Consider the following 18,975-nt stretch of genomic DNA (forward strand, 5'->3'; position numbering starts at 1 on the left):
TTATTAATAATAATAATAATAATAATAATAATAATAAGAAGAAGAAGAAGAAGAAGAAGAAGAAGCTGTTGTTATAAAAGCTTTTGTAGCTACAGGTTGAATATTAGTCTATAAACCAGTCTGGCCGCTTCAAAAAAGAGTAATATTCATATATTCAAGGACAGTTTTTGCCGTTTGCTTTTTATTTCACTAAGCCAACAAGCGCACTGCTCTCCCTATTCTTCAGTTGTTATATACGATGGAATTTATGTATGCTGTAAGTTATACTTCCGGGCTACAGACTAATGTTTGTCAAAAACAGAGGAAAGTCTGTAGTTTTGGCGGTTTTCTATAACACTTCACACCGCGTTTCAGGGGGATCCGCTGGTGACTGTTCACACAGACACGTGGATTACAGTTAAACATATTAACGCCTCCTTGTTAAAATGGAGTCATTACCCGATAGCAGTGAATGAAAACGAGACATCTGCCAAAGAGACACGCAATGACCCGCGCTCAAACGTGGACCGAAGGCATCTCGAATAATGACTAACACGTTCAAACGAGCCGGGAACCCGAGTTTAATTGATGAGAAACTGGCGAGCCAGGCTGCTGTGACCGCTAGTAACCTCGCTGACGTCCCCGCTGCTCCAAGCACGCGCCACCTCCAGTCTTCCAATCACTGACGGAGACATATCCTGACGTCATTCAATCGCTTCCGGGCTGATAGGACTGTCCCGGCAATGTTCAGATTTACAATTTTACTTAATTTTCTATTCGTTTTGTAACAGACTTGCAGTTGTGACTCATATCCAGATACTCTGCGTTAATTGAGTTCATTAATATCATGTCAGCGCTCTGGTCACAAGGATAAATAGGTTTGATCCAGCCGCAGCGACTCAGGCGTAGCGGTTGAGAAGAGGTGAGAATGTATCGCTGTATGAACGGTCTGCAGATGTTGATGAGAGGGACTGATTGTTAGCTGTCGGTTCGCTCACAGCGCGGCCCACCGCCTTTAATATGCTATGTATCTGTGTACAGTGCGACACATGAGCCGCGTTTGAAATGTTCAGTGGATTTTGATGCATAGACGGGTTTTACCACATCAACAGCGGGCCGGCAGCAGCAGCACCAGTGGTTGGCCAAAGCGCTAAATGCTAGCTGCTAGCTTTGCTAGCTGCTAGCGCGTCTTCAAGCTGTCTGCTAATGGCTAATGTTGATGCTGCTAGCTTTTTATAGCTTCAGACACGCACCCTTTGGAGTGATAAATGATGCTGATGTCAGCCGGTTACAATGAAAACGATCTGATTACACAGGCTTTGATAGCATCACACATGTTATAACTGTGTGCAGGTTATCGCCACAGCAGTGTTATCATCTAATGTTGATAGCGACTATCTAAACCAAGGACATACAAATGGATGCGACACCGGATCGAGAGTTTCACATAAGACGAATAGCACAGGGGAATTGTGGATAACGTTAATAACAATCCGATAAGTAAGTTATAAAAATATATAACCCAGGGTAAATGACAAGGTTACGCGTTATCTGATTCAGCTGTGTAAATGATAAGATGGAGAAAGATCGAGATCACAGAGGGAGAGGTTGTAATGTAGCATCATCGTGCCGTCCTGACGCTCACTCAGACACAGGCTCTGCGGATAAAGCACATTCCCCGTCAAATTACAGCCAGATAAATTCCTTAGGGTTAATTAGACTGCAGCCTGTAGTGCTCACGGAAATACTGTCTTCATCTGAAGCGCCTATCTCTGCAGTCAAATATGTCGGTTAAAAATCCTGCCCTTGAGTTATTCAGATAAGTGAATAAATGTGCTTGTTGGGACATATTACACATTACAGCTATGGCTCAGCTGGATGCGGATGTGGTGAACACGCGTTATATTACATACAGAAACAGTTGTTTGTGTGTTACATGCCAGCTCCTTTCTTCCCACACGAGCTGGTTTGATCATGTGTCACCTTGTGGAAATGCTACCCCAGGAGCAGGTGTGTCTCCTTCATTCAAAGGAGAGTACACAGTGACTGTACTTGTATTTCAAGTGTCACCCTGCCTTTGACTTCTTTAATGCAGCAGACTGTGTCAGTTGGTTGTGGTGTGTGAGTGGCTGCAAAACAGGTGAGGCGTGTTCACCTGGGAGGTTGATCGCTTTGTGTAATGTGTCATTAGATAATGACAATGATGAGTGTACCTGCAGTTTGGGTTGGAGCTGAGCTGACGCTTTGCTTTCTCACGGCACCCTTCGGTACATGTAAAATGAAATTGGCTGCTTTTGAGGAGCTTCAGTATATAAATATACAATGATAAGAGATATGGGCACTTTTGATATGATAGTTTTTTTTTTTAGCTCTGAGGCGAGAGGTCATGTGGTTTTCATTCAAGTATCCAGATGAGGAAGTTTGGAGCACTTGCATAAACAGCGATGTGCACACACTAACGGATTGATGGTTCAGTCTGAAAAGTCAGCTTTAAAAGCCAGCATGGCTCAGGTCAAACGAAACTCCTCATCTGTGCTCTGACACGCTTTTGACTGCAGATGATTGGCTAACTTCATAGCAATGTCTTTGCTCTGACAGAGAGAACATGACATCTCATTTGTCACTGCATTTGAATTAATGCCTCTGATCATTAAGGAATGCACAAGAATAAGATGCGTCTTCTGATTGATCTAAAAATCAGACTTTTACAGAGACATTTGCAGCTTGGTGTAGCACATCTCATCGTTTTTTTTTGTGATTCTCTTCCTTTCTTGCCTACAAACACGTTTTCATTTTATTCCCAAATTTCATGGTTTCCATTTAGATTTTTCTCAATTCTGTGTTTTTACGATTTGAACAGATTTTGTCGAATCATGGAAGAAAATGAATTCAACAGTTCAATAGTATGAAAAATGTTAGGAATATCAGTAAATTTGATGAAACACAGTTGCTGTATTTCTGCCTTTTACAGTTGTTTTCATGGTCAAATTCCATGGTTCCCTCCATGTTTCCTGTTTTGTGGAGGTCACAGGACCTTCACATACACATCACATGCTTCTTTGAATTTACAATAAGCTCCTGCAGTGTAATGTTTCACTGACCATGGTATCACAGTCCTTCCTGGAGCAGAGGAGTGTGATGCAGTGCAGGTGAGCAGTATTGAGGCAGCCTCGCTGGCCCTTACATGCACCCACTCTGTGTTTGCGTAAGGCCAGCAGCAGCCCACCTCATCGCTCAGTGTCACATTCCTCTCAGTGCTCTTACATTAGCTGTTCAGGCTACGCTAACCTCCCACATGACCTCAGGACTTCTCCTTCTAATCTGCAGAATGAGTCACTGTCGCCAGTTCCGGCGTGCTCGGGCTCAGTGGCCACAAGGCTACACTGCAAATTACACTCTGGCCCTAAGGATACACTAGAAATAGCTGAGCTCTCCAGGAGACGGCGGGAGTTGATCCAATGGCTTTTGTGGTACAGCCAAGCAAGTGAGAGCATAACGAGTGTAGCACATGGTACAATACTGCTTTTGCAAGTGTTATTGTATCTTTTGGTATAAGTTGCAAAGTAGCGGTGAGGCAGTGCTTCAAAACAACCCCAGCTCGATTCAGCTGTATGTATTAGAAAGTTAACTATAGTCTAATTTTGGCTACAAATATGCTCATTTAGTCTGACAATTTACAAAACCTACAGTGAAATTAAGCAGAAAAGCAGCAAATAAGGCGATTAATTTTCTATTTATCAGCTACTCAATTAATTAACAAACATGTCAGCGCTGTTATTGAATCTTGACAGTGTTAAGCATCGTAGCGTCACGCTCTCTCTGTAAGGCTTGGATCTGTGCAGCAGGACCAGCGGGTCTGGTGAAATAAATAGAGCTGACTGAGAAGCGACCTAAGAATAGGCAGAGATGGTCTTCAGGCTAGAAAGGATTCATTTACCAGGAGGGAGTAGCTCATATTCTCTGCGGATCGACATCTCCAAATGTGCTGATCTGTCTGTATTGATGACTGTGCTTCTAAAATTTCATGTTGGGCCTCTGTGTTGCAGGTGCGGTTGAGGAAAGGAACCACTGCCTCCGACCTTCAGCCTCAGCGAGCCGGAATACTTGAAGGAGCAGTGACGAGTGCAGTGTATCATTGCGCTTCTGGTTTGATTCATCTCCAGTGCTGACTTCATCCTCAAAGATGAAGTTGAAGGAGGATATGAACCCCGTGCTGCTGCAGGTTTTCCGCTCTGTGGTCTGGGTCTACTCTGTCATCACATTCATTCCCTGGTACTTCTTCTCCGGAGCCGGCAGCAACCTGGAACGGGCTCGCCGGATCAAGGCACGCTCAGTCAGCGGACACCCAGCGGGGCCTTACAGGGCCATCAACAACCAGGACAAGCTGGTGGCGTGGATGCACCCCGGCGTGGACACGCTGGACAAAATGTTCGAATACGCTGCAGGGAAGTTTCCAGAGAGGGACTGTCTGGGCACCAGGGAGGTGCTCAGTGAGGAGGATGAGCTCCAGCCTAACGGAAAGGTCTTCAAGAAGGTGAGAGACACTGACCTGTTCCTCTCACGCACACACATGTTTCATTATTCGTTGAAATGACTGGTCCGTCGTCAGGAGCAAGGATGTTGTCAGCGGGTGGCGCCGCTCATCACAGTCAGGCTTAGAACTGTAGAAGTTTCAGATGAATCTGTGCGATTGCAGGAAGTTTGCTTGTGTCTGTGAGGCTGACGGCGCAGTCTGCCACTGTGCACAGTGTGAGGAATGTGGGCGGAGGAGCAGCAGCGTCCCTGGTCCTTCGCCTCGCAGCTGAAAGCCTCCTCATTAACAACTGCGTAGCTGCAAATGCCCTGCAGAGGGCGCTGGCTGACTGCATGTGAATTATAATGCTGCATGAGTGACAGCGGACATCTTTCAGATTCAGCAGTGTCAGTTTGTTGTTGCCCTTTTACACAATCCTGATTCCAAAGAAGTTGTTTGCGTGTTGTGTGTAGGTTATTCTCGGGGACTATAACTGGCTGTCGTACGAGGAAGCCTTCCATGCGGCAAAGAGCTTTGGAAGCGGTCTGGCAGCTCTTGGCCAGAGACCCCAGTGTAACATCGCCATCTTCTGTGAGACCAGAGCCGAGTGGATCATGGCAGCTCAAGCCTGTTTCATGTTCAATTTCCCACGTGAGTGACAGACAGACACGTGTGTATTCAGACATTCTTGGACAGCATGACTGACCTACTGCATTTGAATTTGCCAGTTGTGACCCTGTACGCCACCCTCGGACCCACGGCCATCGCCCATGGCCTGAACGAGACCGAGGTCACGCACATCATCACAAGCAAAGACCTGCTTCAGAGCCGTCTCAAGGTACCAGCTTTGCCTCATCTGCCTCTGTCATGTCGGCCGTGTTAAACAAGGCTCTGCACTTGAATGTGTCACCGAATTACAGGCTGTTCATTGTGCGTAACATCAGGACTTGATTAAAGCTCTGCTCTCTTTGCGTAATTACTTGTTCCTCTCATTTGCTCTTCTCCCTCCCTCCTACACCCGACTCCACATCGCAGGCCATTCTGTGCGACGTGCCGAGGCTGCAGTATGTGATCGTGGTGGACAGCAAACCCACCACCTTGCCGAACATCCCCAGAGGCATCATGATCTACAACATGGACGCTGTGAAGGAGATGGGATCCAAGCCTGACAACAGTGAGTATTTGTGCAGCGTGATTAAAAAGGTTTCTAATTTTGTCGGGCAAATGGAAGGACGCTGATTGGGGCTTAACACAAAGCCGACACCCTGATGTGTAATTGGAGTGATGTGCCGTGTGGCGTGACAGTGAGCCAGAGCTCAGGGTGAAGAGGGGGAAAAATTATGTTTGTGCTCCGACTATCTCTTTAACAATGCTTGTACTTTTTCTTTTACAGAATTTGATAAAAAAAAATGTGAATAATCACATGAAATATTAATGTTATCAGTGCAGACACGTCTTCATAACAACTCATCAGTACAACTGCTAATGTTTATATTGGTGTGCGATCCATTTCCGATCGAACCATCAACCCTCCACTCCTCTGTCTCTGCCGCAGAAGTGAACCGCAGACAGCCAGAGCCCTCGGACATCGCCGTCATCATGTACACCAGCGGCTCCACCGGCATCCCCAAGGGTGTCATGATCTCCCATGGCAACATCATTGCTGGAATCACTGGCATGGCTGAGCGAATTCCTAACCTCAAGTATGAGAATATCAGATTTGCAGCTATTTCTCTGACACTCCCCGTCCGCTTTGTCTCGAGCTCTGCAACTTTGTCCTGTCTGTGTCCTCTCCTGTGTCTGCTGTGGATATTAAGCTGCTGTTATTTCTGTGCCGACAGTGAAACAGACACCTACATCGGCTACCTGCCACTGGCGCACGTTCTGGAACTGAGCGCCGAACTGGTGTGCATCTCCCATGGCTGCCGCATCGGCTACTCTTCCCCTCAGACTCTAGCCGACCAGGTCAGTGTATAAAAACACAAACACACACCTTCAGACCAGCAGGTTTTTGTTGCATTCTGTAGGCGGGTTCGGTTTTACGTGCATTTTTAATTTACGCCTAAAAAAAAATAAATAAATAAATAATCCAAGAAGGTCAGCCGTGTGTGTGATCTACCTACATTCCAGCCCTGGATCATTCAGTTACTGAGAGTTGACCAGTTGTGTCATTTTCACAGTCCACCAAGATAAAGAAGGGCAGTAAAGGGGATACCAGCGTGTTGAAACCAACGCTCATGGCTGCTGTACCAGTAAGTGTTTTCATCTCTGCACAATCCCGTCAGTCCAGTTTTATCCGAAATATCTCTTCTCATAACATTATCTACCATACTACAGTCACATTCAGTGCTACTGTAACCACCAATCAATATCTGCGACAAGTCCCTCCCCAGCTGCCTGCTATGACAGGAAACACATGAATATGCTAAAGTGAGTAGCGCTGGTTCACGGGAACTTTAATGGAGGGTTTTCCCACCTGATGGCGTGCAGGAAATCATGGATCGAATCTACAAGAATGTGATGACCAAAGTGGAGGAGATGAGCAAATTCCAGAAGACGCTCTTTGTGCTGGCGTACAACTACAAGATGGAGCAGATCTCCAAGGGCTACAGCACGCCTCTGTGTGACAGGTAACGCACATATTAGCATATACATGAGCTGAGGCTTCGGTAAAGACCCCCCGCGATACCTGACAAAACATTAACCTCTGTTAGCTCATGGCTAATCATGACCTAGCGCAAATTCTTGTCAAGTGTGGAATTATTCTCTAACGTGTGTAAATCATTGCTCAGCATTGATTGTGAAATTGTGTTAGCACAGAACATTCTTCAGCAAAGTCAATATCTGGATGCCGTGTGGATTTATTGCTCACTTTATAATAGTCTGAAAGGCTTTGTTGGAGTTGTTGTCGGAGTCTCCTCCACCCCTCTCTCATCGTCTCCATATTCTTTGTTTTTCATCCCCCTCCTCCTCCTCAGTCTGGTGTTCAAAAGGGTGCGTGCGCTCTTGGGAGGGAACACGCGGGTGCTGCTTTCTGGCGGGGCTCCGCTCTCGGCTGCCACACAGCGCTTCATGAACATCTGCCTGTGCTGCCCCGTGGGGCAAGGCTACGGCCTGACGGAGACCTGTGGCGCTGGCACCATCAGTGAGAGTAAGACAATGGATTCCTTGGAGGGAGGAAAGCGGGAGATGGGAGACAGCGGTTGTTCTTGCCGCCCTTAAGAGAGGAAATAAATGTATAAAGAATATGATTTGTGGGTATTTACCAAGACTTTTCCACTATTTCAGTGTGGGACTACAGCACAGGACGGGTGGGTGCTCCGCTGGTTTGCTCTGAGATCACGCTGAAGGACTGGGAGGAGGGTGAGTCAAATGGCAACATCCCAGCTTCAGAGAAGGCAAACAAACGCACTCTTTCTAATCAAGTTTGCTCTCCTCCAGGCGGTTACTACAGCACAGACAAGCCCAACCCACGGGGGGAAATTCTGATTGGCGGTCCCAACGTAACGATGGGCTACTACAAGAATCTAACCCAGAACTGTGACGACTTTTTTGTGGATGCGAAGGGCCAGCGGTGGTTCTGCACCGGAGACATTGGAGAGTTCCACCCTGACGGATGCCTCAAGATCATCGGTAAGAGTTGCACCGACTAGTGTTTGTGTGGCGCAAGTGTTGAATCTATTGGGATTGTGATGTGTGCTCTCTTTCAAATAGATCGTAAGAAGGACCTGGTGAAATTACAGGCAGGCGAGTACGTCTCGCTTGGAAAGGTGGAGGCTGTACTGAAGAACTGCGCACTCATAGACAACATCTGTGCCTATGCCAACAGGTAGAGTCCCTCTGAAACGGTCTCTCCCAGGCTTCATTTCAGCCAGCGTCTTCTTCCATTTAAGGATTTTCCTTTAACCGTAGCTTCATTTCTTTCTCCCTCGTGGTGAAAAAGCTTAACTCTTTTGTGCTCATTCTCCAGTGACCAGTCGTACGTGATCAGCTTTGTGGTGCCGAACCACAAGCAGCTGATGGCGCTGGCGGAGCAGAAGCAGGTGAAGGGCACGTGGGAGGAGATCTGCAACAACCCCCAGATGGAGAAAGAGGTCCTCCGCATCATTACTGAGGCTGCTATCTCGGGTAGGGTTTTTTTTTCTTTAAAACTTTATTCCATGATCTGTTCATTCAGAGGAGTAGGTACAAAATTCCAGATGTCATTTCCTGTTCTTTGGAAAAAAGCCTGTCTCCGCTTACATTCACCCTGCTTATGCAGAAACTGTGCGATTAAAGCGGTGCAACTGATGGCGCACTCTCTGTCAAGTTATCAGCTCAGATGTGCTGCAATGGCGTCTGCCTTGTGCCAGACTTGCACTCTTATTACACTGTTTTTTGTCACTCTGACTTGCGATTCTGGTCTCCCCCCAACCAGCCAAACTGGAGCGATTTGAGATCCCCAGGAAGATCCGTCTGAGCGCCGAGCCGTGGACACCGGAGACTGGTTTGGTCACTGACGCGTTCAAACTGAAGCGCAAGGAGCTCAAAACGCACTACCAGGAAGACATTGAGAGGATGTACGGCGGCAAATAACACACAGACACACTCCCAACAACACATATATACTTGCACACACACACACAAGGAGCTCAGAAGCCACTACCAGGACTACTCTGAGAGGAGTTACACCTTAGATACAGATAAGACATACATGCACACATGAAGCATCTCATGCACCTCCTCCTTGGCTTCCCTGCGACCAGCTTGATCAAAGGAGGGGGAAAAAAAACAAACTTCTAGCTTAGTGCTCTCTGTCAAGACCAAGACTAGGCAGAAGGTCCCTTCAGACATTTGAACCAGGCAAGATGCACACGGTGCAGCGGCACTCACCGCTCCTCTCTCATGGACCTAGCCCTTTGGGTTGCTATGACAACCGAGGGGGGCACAGGAAAGCAGCACTGCTTGAAGTGAAACAAACGTCAGGCCAGATGTGTCGGGATCAATGTCAATGCGCCCTCTCGGTTGCTTCTCTTCCTCCTCGCCCTGCTCTCTGGAGCCTTCCCCCAGTTCAGCGTGGTCGTGGACTGGCGGTGCAGATACCTGGCAGGGAAACGGGGGCAGCGTGAGCCCGATAGAGGGATCCCTCCTGGGCTTTAAGTAACATTCAGGTTGGAATCTATGCAGGGATCTCTATTATCGTTTAGTTTTGTTTTTTTTTACCTGTGTCACTATGTTTCCTTCACATTTGGTTTGTTAGCTTTGAAGCCCATCTGATGTGTGTGTGTGTGTGTGTGTGTGTGTGTGTGTGTGTGTGTGTGTGTGTGTGTGTGTGTGTGTGTGTGTGTGTGTGTGTGTGTGTGTGTGTGTGTGTGTGTGTGTGTGTGTGTGTGTAGCCACGAGAGATTGAGCATTATAAAAATACCTTTTCTTACTGTTACTGTGTGGGTGCATTATTCTGAGGGGTTTTTTTCTGAGGTTCTTTATCCTCCTGTTTTTTTTTATTGCCAATTTGTTTACGCTGATCGTATTTTAATGAGCTTTGTTTACATGTTTTTTTTTGTCCTCTTCTCCCCTTATTTGCCTGTGTCCCAAAGTTTGTACCTTTTTGAGTGTGTGTTTACTGACTCGACTTGTCGAAGCGATTCAGTCTTCGTTCCCCTCTGCTTTCTGCCTTTGCAGCAGGGTTAAACATCAGTTATAAAAGGCGTCTGTTGGGAATTTTTCCATCCCTGTTTTTTTTTTTTTTTACCCCAAACTTAATTTTTTCCCATATCCTCACAGGCCCTGAATGTCTCCTAGCCTGTCTCTTATTGGTTACTTTGTTGGTTAATTGACATACCGTATCCCTGCACGATCTGCCACATCTGCATTCCTCCAGTCATGACCGATGCACCGTATGGATCTCTCCAAGGGAACTCAGCCTGCCGTAGAAAAATAGTTAGCCTTTCATTGGTCGCTCTCCCACTTACTTCTCGGTGCAACTGTACATGTTTATCCTTTTATTCCGTAGGTCTAGTTACTGTTATTTTCTCTCTTTTTTTTTTTTTACTTCTGAATATGAAATACAAAATGAATGTGCAATATTTATACACAAATTTTAAACTAAAGTATGTAGGAAGGTAAAACACACATAGAGCAGCCACTCCATAGTGTATGAATGTTTAGGTGTCAACTTCAGCGCATATTGGAAGACCTGCAGGAACCCAAGAAGAAGATGGTAGAGAGACACTGATAGGGAAGTCGAGATGTAGCCCGTGAACGTGCCGTGCTAAACAATGTTATGTTTTTTAAAAAGACTGTAAAGTGAAAATCGAATATTTGGCATTCTAGAAATTGCATGATGAAAAACATGCAACTTTACCAAAGCACTCTAATATATATGTATATCTATATATATATATGAGAAAGAAATGAGAGTCAGACGACTGAAGAAGCTCCTCCTTATTTAATAGAGAGCATATAGAGTAAGCTCACGTGACCTCATAGAGTGCGAGTAACATTTCTGTATTTTCACATTGGTTAATGTGTATGATACTGTATGTGCAATGTATATAAAAAGGGTCTACAGTGCTTCAGATTGCCATTGTGTGTCAACTGCCATTTATTTGAACTCACGCGTAACATGTAGATGAATTACTGTAGGTTTTCAGATCGTGATGTTCTCTGAATGGCATCAGTACGAGGGGACACCTTTGCTTCATTCTTCTCTTTATGGGCAAAAGATTAAACAGTGTTTGGGCGGTGGTCCTTTGTAAGGATGACACCTGTCCCACATTCACTGAAGACATTTTAGAGTTAATTAAAGGTACAGGCATGTACTCTACTATTATCAGTCTACTAGCTCAATGCAGAAGGGTTATTTTAGCATGTTAAGATATGACAGTACTGTCACTCCTCCCTTCCTGGTTTTTTAAAACGTGTCTCCTGACCTTTCAGTGGAAAGTCAGTAGCTTCCTGTGCTGTTTGCTGCTTTCCCTCTGCCTGGCTAGAGGCAGCTAGTTGCCTTCTGACACACACGAGCTGTCTTCAGGGGTCTTACGAATGTGAAGCGCTCCCCATGATTTGTTGATAGCACACATGCCGTGACATCCATTTGTACACCCGACAACGGCACAAGAAGACAGCGGGCGGTGCAAAGATGACTTTCACACTCCTGTTGTTAGCGCTCACATTGTAAATAACTTGAGAGGGGAGGGGGGGGTCAATGATCAAAGTTAATTCAAACTACCAATAATTGTACAGGTGAAAGTCTCCTGTTGACATATTTAATAATCTTTGTTACTGACCAGTTTTTTTGGGGGGGGGGTCTCCTCCTTGTTTTGTGTGGTTAAGTGGCCCTGCAAATCGGGCGATTGCAAGTGTCTCCTTCCTTTATTTATTTGTGATTTGGCCTTGAAAACTATGTAATGAAATAAAAGAGTTTGTGTTGTAATTACTGCTGCCACTGCTTTCTGTGCTTGACATGTGCTGCTGTGTTCAACACCTGAACGCAATCTGTGAGGCACAACGCGCGACTGATCCGATCAGCGGCTTGATCAGAAGCATCCTGAGACCAGAGTTTCTATGGCAACGAAGGCCAGTGTGTCTAGTGTGCATGTGTGTGTGAGTCTGAGTGACGGTGGTTTGTGAGAGGCCGTGTGGTGAGGCAACGCAAATGGAACACGCAGTTCTGGGAGTCAACCTTCAATAAGAGCTAGTAAACAAAGGACTGTTTTCTTTCAGTATTTTTCACGACGCGTTGAATCAAAGACGGAATCGTTTGATTAAAGGAAGAAGCGTGTGTGTGTCTGCAGCAGGGATGCTTCGTTTCATTGATGGTTCATCTGCCCATTTTTCAGTTAGTTAAAAATGAATTTCAGTCATAAAATATTAGAAACTAGTGAAAAATGCCCATCACAGTTTCTCAGAGCCCAGGTTGATATATTAAATAAGCTTGTTTTGTCTGACCAAGGTCCAAAACAACCCACAAAAATATGTTTACTATCATAGAGGATGAAAAAAAAACAGCAAATATTCACATTTGAAAAGTGAGAACGAGATAATTCTTGTTTCTTTAAAAAAAATAAAATATCAGAATTGAACAGAGCCTACTTTTCCTTCAATAGTAGATTAATGGACTAATTCTTTCAGCTATGATCAGCAATACTCGTGGAGCAGGTCATTATGTTCCACTTCCTGTGGGCACACTGAGCCTGTGACTGACTTTGGTCCCACTTTAAGTCATTTGATTTGTTGTCATAATCTGCTGCACGGCTTTATAGTATTTAACACATTGAGAGCATAGAAATAGCCAATAAATGCTCCACTAATACACATCCTAATGTATATAAAGCTATAATACAGATTCTAATGCGCATATATGAGGCTGTGACAGTGTACATATTACAGTGAAATCGAAGGTTGACAAACCTCTGAGTGAAAGCAACCTGAAAGAACGCGGCTGGTTGAAGTTGTGCGTGGTGGTTCCGTCTGCTCTGCGTTTTTTATTTAAAATAAAACAGTAGCTACAAGACCACAGAGAGATGAGTGATTCTTCTAACCCCCCCTCTCCTCTCTACTCCCTCCATCCAACCCTATGGGACCGGAGAGTGCGTCAGAGGCATAATGCTGCCTTCATTAGCCCAGTGATTCTGACGCAGACACACACGCAGACACACACACACACACACACACACACACACACACACACACACACACACACAGAATGTCTCTACCACAAGACAACAACAACAGCAGAAGCAGCAGGAACTGTGAAGGACATCTTCCCTATTGTATGAATGTGGTTTGTGTGTGTGTCTGTGAGTGTGCTTCTCCTTGCTCTCTGACACTTCATTCCAACTTTTTCTCTCTCCGACTCTCTCCCCGACTCCCTCGCTTGCTCCCTCTTCCTGTCTACTTATGACTCAGAAGTGCGCAAAAAAAACTTTAATCTGTGTTTGTGCTTTGTGCGCACACTCTAGTGTGAGCCAATAAGCCACGCTGGAGTTTGCCAAAGGATGAGCGGAGCTGAACTGGAGCTGCCTCATAACTCTGGAGAGGTGGGTGGTGGCCGAAGAAAACTGAGAATAATTACATCTGAGGCTGAACGGTGGCGGCACAGCGAGGACTGGGGCTCAGATAAGACACACTGAGGTGTGTGGATAGGCTTGATGAGGAAAGGATGAGCTACCCTCTTTTTCTTTCTGCTGCCCTTTCTTTAGAAAAATGCCACTTTTGTCTCTAAAGTAGCTCCTGAAACATGTTTTTTTTTTTTTTTTGCACTAACCCCTCTAAGCAACTGAAGGGCATTGGGAGGTCCATCAATGAACTCATACTGTGTGATAAAGCTCTGTTCATACAGACAGAACCTGAATTTAAACTCGAATTCAAAGTCTTGCAAAGACACCACATGTTGAAATACAGCCAAACGTAAAACATGAGACTTTTTCTTTTGATGTCCTAATGCTGCTTGGATTTCAGTATTTCACTGCATTTCAGTGTGATATGGCAGCAATTAAGCATTGGAACAAACAGATGCAAAATCTGTTCCTTTTTATTTGATGTTGTTAAAGAGGAAAAAATGTTTCATCTGACTTTGAAGCAACTTTGGGGGTGTTTAAGGAGAGCGCCGGCCACATTACCTCATCGTCTAATTGGAAAGTTAGTGAATGCAATGCTCTACTTTTTGGTTGACTGTGTTTCCCACATTGTGCGCACTCCTGCTGATTTTGTTTTCGCTCATGAAGTGTCAAGCTGACCTTTGGCTGCGCTCGGCTAACACAGGCTGCGTCACGCCAGGCACGGGCCCCTCTTTAGCTCAGCTGGGTCGTCATGATGCGAGGGCCAAGGTGGAGGTGGGAAAACGTGTGAGGTCTGGCAATGAGCTTGAGCAGAGAGAGACGCTGGGGGAAAGAGAGGAGAAGGAGGGGGGGGTTAGGATGGAGAGTCAGAAGGAGAGGCAACCGATATGTCTCGGCGATGACTCACCAATGCTGGGTATTTATAGCATCAGGAGGGAGGGAGGGGGTGTGGGGGCGGAGGAGCGAGGGGGCAAACGGTTTGGGAGGCAGCCAGGACAGCATCATCACACCGCCGACAGGGAGTGGTGGAAGGAGAGACAGAGACCGCAGAGATAAAGCAACAGAAAAGAAGAGGGGGAGGAAAAGGGAAAGAGAGAGGGATGGTGGGAGGGACGAAGCGGAGAAGGAGGCTGGAAAACAGGCAAAGTGGAGAAGGGGAGGGGGGGTGGGGTAGATGAATGAGACTGAACATAATGGAGAGATGAGAGGATGAGCTGTGAAGAAGAGGAGGGGAGACAAAAATAGAGCAGCATTCGCATTAGAAAGAGCATATTTAAAAATCCCACACAGAAAACAGTCTGACTGGGCGTGCCACGCCGCAGACAACTGCTTGTTAACACACAGGACACGAGGCCGTGCATAACAAGTGGACATTTTGGATTTTGAATGTGAAAACAGATCTACAGTATCTCCATCTGTGTTATGTGACCAACACACACACACACACACACACACACACACACACACACACACACACACACACACACACCCCTGCAGCCTCACATTCAGACACTGGCCAGATGGACTCATGCAGAGGAGGACAGGGTGCAGTGGCAGGCTTTAATGAACATAAAAATCACCTCAGCGGTTGCCTAGACACTGTACATCTTGGGTGATCGAAACCCATAAGGCTGTTCCGTGCATGACCAATTAGGGAGGCCAAAAAGACCAAAATCCAATTAGAGAGGCAAAAAACTATGAACTACTCGAAGTTTTACAAGACATCAATGTAATTATGGTAATTGGTGTTGTAAATATGAGCATAATTACTTATTCAGCAGCTATTTGAATGAGGACATTAACAAATGTGACTGTGTTCATGTGTTCCATACAGATCCCTCAGTTCTGACTGTATGTAATTTCCTCACATGGTGGCTTTCTGTTTCTCTCTTCATTGACAGGATTTCTTCATCAAAAACACATCCTGCCTCAGCCCCTGATGACGTCAGCCAGTGCGTCACGCTGTGTCCCTCACCTTACCATAGACACACGAACATAATCAGCGCACACGTGCTTATATATACACATGGGGGTGGGGGTGGGGGGGGCGCATAGGCTTCTGTCGATTTGCTGAAAAGGGATGAGTCAGAAGACCAAGGTGAACACTCGAAGCCATTAATATGTACAAGGTAAAAAAAATAAAAATAAGGCGGTGGACGGTAATAATAATGGGTAAAAAGAGCAAAATGAATGTTGACAGGTTAGTGGGAGGCAGAGCTGGAAAGCCGCTGAGACTGAAGTTAAGTTTAGAAAAGACAGAAAGCAAGATCAAATAAAATGAGGAAAATTAATCATTTTGCAGTGTTACAGCAGCACAGGGGAGAGTGTAATGTATCAATAACAAAAGCAAGATATGATAAAGAAGTAAACATGAAGTGAAAGACCGGCTGAATTCAGATTATTCTACATAGGGAATATTGATATTGCCCAGTTTAGCATGCAGTGATATTGCACTTGAGTGAATTTATCAGTTTGGTGTGTGTGGTCCACTGGAAGCAGTGTTGATTGTAAAGTCTGACAGCAGCAGGATGGAAGGACCTGCGTCATCTCTCCTTCACACACTGCAGGTGAAGCAGCTGGTCATTGCTGCCCAGCACCCACTGCATTGGTTGGGACATGTTCTCCATCAAGAATGACAGCTTAACCATCATCCTCCTTTCTCTGACCCAATCACAGCAGCACCAGAACACAAAGAGCTTGTAGTGATTTTCATTTCAGGTTTGACAGAGAGAGAAATGTAACAATGTAGTTCAAAGTCTCTTGAAATGTTTGGTGCAGCACACCCCAAATAGTCACAGGTGAACAGAGATCCAGGAAATGCAGGGCAAGACTCGTGGTCGGAGACAAAAAGCTGAGATATTTAAAGGGAAACAGGAGAACAGACGTGGTGAAAGGCTGGCAGGCTTGGTAATGACAGATTAGCCCATTTGTAATTGCTGGAGAGTCTTGCATGGAAACAAAGAACAGTCTGGCACTGGGTGAGTGTGGGAGAGCAGCTTAAATACTAGACTGATTGGAAATGAATCTCAGGTGTGTGATCAGGTGAGTGGGCAGGTGGCTGGCAAGGGAGTGAGAGTAGAAAAGCACTGACTGAGCAACAGATGTAGGAAAATGGTAGCAGGCACAGACTCAATATGCTGTGACATCCACTGGACAGAAGCAAGGCACAGTGGGGCTGAAATAGTGGCCTTCAATGTAGAAGGTTGAAATGTGAAAATGAGCTCAGAAGTGGAAACTGCATCCAAGGGGTTCAAGTTCCAGCCATAAACCTCAACATCCCTGGTTCATGTCTATGCCACATGTCTTTCCAAAACTATCTCTCCCTTCAAGTTTAATTAAAGCACAAAATGTTCAAAAAAAAAAACAACATTTCATCATGTCACTGGTAGTTCTTGGTCGACAGCAAGTTGGCAGGACACCGGTGGAAATTCCAGGAAATTACTGCTCCTGGCCAAGAAATAGCCTTGTGTGGCACATAAAACCTGTAAAACCACGACTTGTTTATACACGCTCTGCTTTTGTATGAACTAAACAAACAAGATATAATGTGTTGATTAATGAGCTTCAGTGGTGCTACTGCACCATTGTTGACGGATATTGGGCAGAGCCTGCTCTCTGGCTTTATGCTAAGCTAGGCTGAGCTCAGCTAACCAGCTGCAGCTACATGCAAAAATAGGAATGGTATCAATTCTTAAACTTTGGAAGAAATCAAAAGAGGACCATTAGAGGACAGATAACTGAAGTCTCATTAGTGCACAGATATCTAGGCCTCCTCTTTGGGTCTTCTGCTGCATTCCTGTGGCATTACATGAACATGTGCCCTTTTCAAAAAGGCTACGCTTGTAATGAATCTCCACCTTCATTCCTTTCATGGTCTCCTTCAGTTTTCCTGTCTCCTCCCTGTATTGCTGAAGACAGGACAGCCTACTTCCATTTCTCCTCCTCCTCCTAATTGCTCAGACAACATATTGCAGCTTTAATCACCCCCACCTCTGTTCCCGACTGAAACCACCTGCCTCCTGAAGACAAGGACAATGCTTTAGCCACAGTAATTGGTACAAGGGGAGAGATGAGCCAGAGGGGTACAACAGAGGAGTGAAGTAATGAATGCAAGCCGCTAAGAAAATGACTATCTTCAGAAACAAAGACACTAATGGAGGAGAGGAGGATACCAACCTGTGGGGAGAGATGAAGGTGTAGGCAGATGAAAGGCTGTGAGGCAGCGTCACCATGGAGATGCTGCTTGAAAAGAAGGCGAGCCATGACAACAGGCGTGCTGTTCTCTCCCCGCCTCATGATGGGGTGATGGGAGGGGGGTGTAGAGGTAAGGAGGAGGGTATAAACAAACAAAGGAGCAAGGGCAGAACGACCACATGTTGCCCTGTCGCCTTCCTCTCTATTTTATAGTGATCATCTTATCTTTTTTTTGTTTTTACATGACTTGATGGAACAGCGTCTCATTTGAATGTTGTACCATTCAACGAGAAATCCAAGACTGAAACAATCAAGTGTTCTCAGCTCTCTAACCTTGGCTCCTCGGTGAGTCACAGGTCCTTGAGCTGATAGAGCATAAAAGCAAGAATCTGAACACACAAAATATCAATTCACCTAGAGATGCAGTTCTGTGGGTCTGTGTGTGTGTGTGTGTGTGTGTGTGTGTGTGTGTGTGTGTGTGTGTGTGTGTGTGTGTGTGTTTGCATCTTTGCAGTTGACCGTCAGTGGGTGTATGAGAACATATGGGCGTGTGTCTTTGTGCCATTGTGACGCACACAAGGCGTTGTTAAACTGATATTATTCTCTCCCCGCTGCTTTGATTGACATGTGGATAAACAGCAGCAGTGTCCCAGCTGACTGCTGTGGGTTTAGGGACTGAAGGAGGAGGAGTGAGAAACTGGGAGATATTATACAATGATCAAGGAGATGAAATTATACAAATTGTTTTGGGGAGAGGGAGAAAGAGAATAAATTTATATCTGAAAGGCAAATGTGGACCGAGCTGACAAATTTCATATCAGTCACTCAAGAAATGTGTGCTGTGAGTTTTGGGGACTAAATATGCAACTAAATTATGTTAATCTGTAACATCCAGTTGAGGCGGAGCAGCTCAAATTCTGCAAATCAATTCCTGCAAGAAAAAGACAACAATGCATGCGTGGAAGAATGGCTAATGGCCTGCGTGCTAATTTTCAATACTCAAGAAAGCGCAATCAAATTCTACAACTAGATGAAATCATCAAACATAAAATGAATCATCAAACCCAATCATTAAAGGTGCAATATGCAGGAACTGGCCACCTTTCATATTCATACTACAAAACAAATAGGGGGCAGCATATCACCAGAGTAACTGCTAACTGCTGCTAACCGTAGCAGCCATTAGCTAGTTAGCTCAGTTAGCTGTGCAGCCAGCAGTCCTATTAGCTAGCAGCTTAGCTCAGTGTG

General features: G+C 45.5%; 1 protein-coding gene across 3 annotated transcripts; it reads left to right on the forward strand.

Moving 5' to 3' along the window:
- The first annotated feature begins 672 nt into the window (after positions 1 to 672).
- acsl3b (acyl-CoA synthetase long chain family member 3b) lies at positions 673 to 11,906 on the forward strand. Of its 3 annotated transcripts, none has more exons than XR_011602640.1 (16): positions 673 to 901; positions 4,026 to 4,513; positions 4,966 to 5,143; positions 5,221 to 5,330; positions 5,528 to 5,666; positions 6,048 to 6,195; positions 6,334 to 6,457; positions 6,673 to 6,744; positions 6,983 to 7,122; positions 7,471 to 7,643; positions 7,781 to 7,855; positions 7,934 to 8,125; positions 8,207 to 8,321; positions 8,463 to 8,620; positions 8,910 to 9,807; positions 9,868 to 11,906. XR_011602640.1 is itself a non-coding variant. In XM_070974291.1 (15 exons), exons 2-15 carry the CDS (start codon positions 4,163 to 4,165, stop codon positions 9,065 to 9,067), a joined length of 2,133 nt encoding a protein of 710 aa, XP_070830392.1. In that variant the 5' UTR covers positions 673 to 901; positions 4,026 to 4,162; the 3' UTR covers positions 9,068 to 11,906. The 3 variants fall into 3 exon arrangements, 1 of the variants encoding a protein (XP_070830392.1); XR_011602641.1 differs by having other exon boundaries at positions 8,910 to 9,787; XM_070974291.1 differs by having other exon boundaries at positions 8,910 to 11,906.
- Positions 11,907 to 18,975: the final 7,069 nt, after the last annotated feature.

The sequence above is a fragment of the Chaetodon trifascialis genome, chromosome 11 (assembly GCF_039877785.1).
Source record: "Chaetodon trifascialis isolate fChaTrf1 chromosome 11, fChaTrf1.hap1, whole genome shotgun sequence".
NCBI classification, from domain to species: Eukaryota; Metazoa; Chordata; class Actinopteri; order Chaetodontiformes; family Chaetodontidae; genus Chaetodon; species Chaetodon trifascialis.